General features: G+C 35.6%; 1 protein-coding gene across 1 annotated transcript in view; it reads left to right on the top strand.

Moving 5' to 3' along the window:
• The window catches only part of LOC117117470 (sialin-like), a 27,110-nt gene extending 24,711 nt beyond the window's left edge, over positions 1 to 2,399 (top strand). The window contains exon 9 of the mRNA XM_033261770.1: positions 2,358 to 2,399. Within this exon, the coding sequence (XP_033117661.1) occupies positions 2,358 to 2,399 (42 nt within the window). The remainder of the gene's footprint in view (positions 1 to 2,357) is intronic.
• The last annotated feature ends 1,734 nt before the right edge of the window (positions 2,400 to 4,133 follow it).

Consider the following 4,133-nt stretch of genomic DNA (forward strand, 5'->3'; position numbering starts at 1 on the left):
CTCCTTAGGGGTTTGATCCTTAGTAGATATAAAATGAGAAACATTTTTATACTGCCATAAGGTTATGAATTTTACCTCTTTAAGTGTGTTAAGTGTTTCTTTACCTTATTTAAACATCTACGTAAAATGAACTCACCTGGTTTTCCTAGATAAGGCAATCTAATCCAAATCTTAATCAAGCTATCATCAGTAGGCCTATGTATACATTTAGGTTCATTTAATTTCTTAAGTACATTATTAACAACTTTTAAAGGGTACCCATTCCAAGACATAAACTTCCCGATGTTACTAAGCTCTGTTTGAAGTTTATCAGGAGTACACAATCTGTGGGCTCTAGAAACTAAACTACGAATCCAGGAGATCTTATGGTTCCATGGAGCAAAGCTATCATAATGGACATATTGACCTGTATGTGTATTTTTACGATATATACTCAATACTTCCTACACTGTTGTTAAATTGTAAATCCAGAAAGTGTACTGTGTCACTGTTTTCAAATGAACATCTCTTGGTATTGCAGCTGACCGTCTGGAGCCGCAAACTTACAAACGAACCAATAAAAACGTTCCCCACACTCATCCAGTTTTTGAGTGGCTGTCGTTTTGTGGGACCTTGCACACAACAATCCAAGGGGCGGGGTTTAGCGGAAAGGCAGTTATAAACACACCACACTTATCCACCCCGTAGAAAACACACTAAAACTTCAAAAAAAGCCTATTTGATTAAAACAATTATGGCTATGTTCTCACACGGTAGCTAACGGTTAGCAGGATCCGGATCCTGCTAACCGTTAGCTGCCGTGCGTCCATGCGAGAAAATCCCGATCCGGATACCAACAATATGATGATCGAATCACTGGCCAATAAGAAACGCCCTCAACTTGCTAACCGATAGCGCTTGTATCCGGATACTGTTAACGGTTAGCGCTAACGAATCGGGCGTTCTCACGCAGGTGCTAACGGTTAGCGCTAACGGTTAGCTCCCGATCCGGATACTAGGGCTCTCGTGAGAACCAGGCTAATATCTTCATTAGGCCTATATGAAAATTTAAATCTAATTTAGATTTATTTATTCCTATAAAGGTTTCTCCAACTCTCTTAACAAAGAAATAGGCAAATTACTCGAACTGTGAGTCATTGATTATTGAACAAAAGGGCGTGGGGTAAAAGAAACACGCGTGAAATTTTACATAGTTGCAAGACATTCGGAGTCTTTTTTTTTACTTCCAGAATACATTTGAACAATGGTCTTTGATGTTCATGATAACTGCTGGGATTCAATTCTTTGGAATGGTGTTCTTTCTAATATTTGCAAAAGGAGAGAAACAGGAGTGGTCAGAATTTGACGCAAGACAAAATGAAGAGATGAGAACCCTATTAAATAATTATTAATAATTCCGCATGTTGACTCAGAGCTACATCTTTTATTATTCCAAATTTTAGTTGGAGTGTAGCTAATAGTAATAATGTAAGTGTTATATAGCGCATATCTATAAAGTTGCCTCTATACGCTTTAAATGAATAAAAGATGAAATATCCTAATGCTTCAAGGAGAAGCCATTTGCTGCAGTTTGCGGTTTAGTTTCCCAACCTCGAGGTCGGGATTTCCATCCCTAGCTGAGCATTTCACTTGTGACCTTGAGCAAGGCACTTTATCTGCATTGCTTCTCTCCATCCAGGAGTACGACATTTTAAAAATTGCTAATAGATGTGCCAAGGAATGGAAATTAGTTTTAACCATGATAAATCAAATGCTAGGATAGTTGGAAAACGCATAATTAAAGAAAAGAGGTGGAAATTAGGGGACAAACCGATAAGAGAGGTAAATAGTTATAAATATTTTGGAGTAAATATTTCATTAAATTTAAGCAAACATACACATTATGAGCACGTCATTTATAGTTAAAGGTATCATAGCTAACCTTGACAACTTTACCCGAGTATACTATGGTGACAACTGTGGAAATCTATTGCAATTCCATCAATAAATTATGCATGTAGCGTTTGATATAGTAAATCCAAGAACGATAATGAAGACCTAGAGAACGTGCAACTACAAATGGCCCCATTTTCTGCTCAAAGCAACACACTATACACCAAGAGGCACTTTATGGTGATCGTGGGTGGGTACGCCTATCCCAATTACATGAATTGGCCAGAGCAAAACTGTTCAATTGGTGCATAATTACGTATGATCAGAGATAACCCAGTGTTGCACTTAACTCTATGCTTCACTTAAATGTGATTTTGATTATTTTAAATACAAATTTCTTAGTAGTTGTATTGACATACTTGCAAAATATACAATTTAGACTCACTTCTTGATATTGATAATGCAACTTTTGATTTTTTTCTCAGTCAGCACTGATGAGCTATATGTGTCAGAATCGTATAGTTTAGAGTAGTCCAATAATATAATGCAAAAAAATCAACATTAAATATGTATTCAAAATTAAAATCTTCTCCCAACATACTTGATAAAACAAATTACTTGAAAAAACAAATTTTTATAGTGCAAGTATGAAATTTAAGCTCACACTACCTTTAGATTTCAAAACTTGTAAGTGGTCTAATGATGTATCAGGTCTTTGCACACAATGTGGAAATGGTGAAATTGAAGATTTCTCAAATATTTCACTTTACTCGAGAACTTTAACGTAAATAAATTAACATACTCAAATTAACTACTTGTGTGACTCGCAAGATAATTACGGAATAATTACAAGACAAATGAAAAGGGATAGTAATTAAAATTAATTTTAAAATGATAATTATTTCATTATCCATATTAATTAGAGCAATTAAAAAACGGTCATCTACAAATTTGAGTGGACATAAATTTCAACCAAAGTCAGGAGTAGCAGTATGATGGTGCCAAGTCTGAACCTCGTGACTCGTGAAGCACCTGTGCAGTGGCGTAATCAGGTGATTTTCTCCCCACATTTTTTGTTCAAACGGGAAAATAATAAAAGTAAATTAATGAAAATAAATGGCAAATTACGTTACCTTAAACGTTAGCAGTCAAGTTATGGTGGAGTTTATAGCCATCGGTATCATATCGGAGCAGATCACAAGCTCCGTCCCAGGTTTTGCGCCTTGCGTAAAGTTCAGTGGATGTAATATCCCCCGACCCCTCCACCTATTTAAAAATCCTGGATACACCATTGTTGTGTATGTTACTATGGTATCTGATATTAGTTTATAGAGTTTTCAGTATTTGGATCTTTAAAAGCAACTGCAGATTGATTACAATGAGAGGCACATATGTGTATTAAATCTTAACTACAGATAAACAACCATAAACGTAACTCTCGCGTAATGATCGTAATTTGTATAAAGTAAAGTAATAAATAAATTAAATACAGATTATCAGTGGCAGAGATGTCAGGGGGATGAGGCGAGCCCCTAAATAAATATGAGTTGGTCATTTCAGATTGCAATGGGCCAATTCACAGAAAGATAATACTTTTTAAAAATATTTGTGTAAGATATTTGTTTTTCATTTTAAATGTCAAATGAGTAGGTCAGAAAAGATCAACAATCTACATAATCTGTGTTACTGTGATTAAAACTTACATTTAGCCTGTACTGACACTTATCAGGTTCAGATTGGTTCATCTTATTTCTCCCGTGTTTAATATTTTGTCCTGAAATGGCATCCATGATATGTAATTTTCTTCCAAGTTTGTACAGCATCTTTTCAGATTTCCTATTCAGGATTCTATAACAATGCGTGCTTTGGTCCTGGATCCCAGGGGGTGGGGCCCTAGGTGGTCCCCGTACCACATCCGTAGTGGGTCAATTCAAACTATCACCTCGCCACCTGCAAAAGTATTGAATCTCCGCGAATGAATCTTATGTTAAATAATAAATGAAATAAATAATGTTAAACTCTCAATGCTAAATTTTTGTTCTTGCTCCAAAACAATTCGGCCAGCGGTCATTAGAAAATTTTTATTTCAGGGCTAGTAGTGGCACCACAAAAGAATAGAAAAGAAGTGAAGCTCAAGTTTTAACGTAAGCCTACAGCATTGAACCTTGCATCACTAAAAATGTCAAATCGTTGTACCATGGTAGAAAAGCATTTGATTACATTCATAGTACACATCATTAGCATAATATTAAAATTCAGAA

Source organism: Anneissia japonica, unplaced genomic scaffold (genome assembly GCF_011630105.1).
Source record: "Anneissia japonica isolate Jap-2015-1 unplaced genomic scaffold, ASM1163010v1 scaffold288035_len209932_cov175, whole genome shotgun sequence".
NCBI classification, from domain to species: Eukaryota; Metazoa; Echinodermata; class Crinoidea; order Comatulida; family Comatulidae; genus Anneissia; species Anneissia japonica.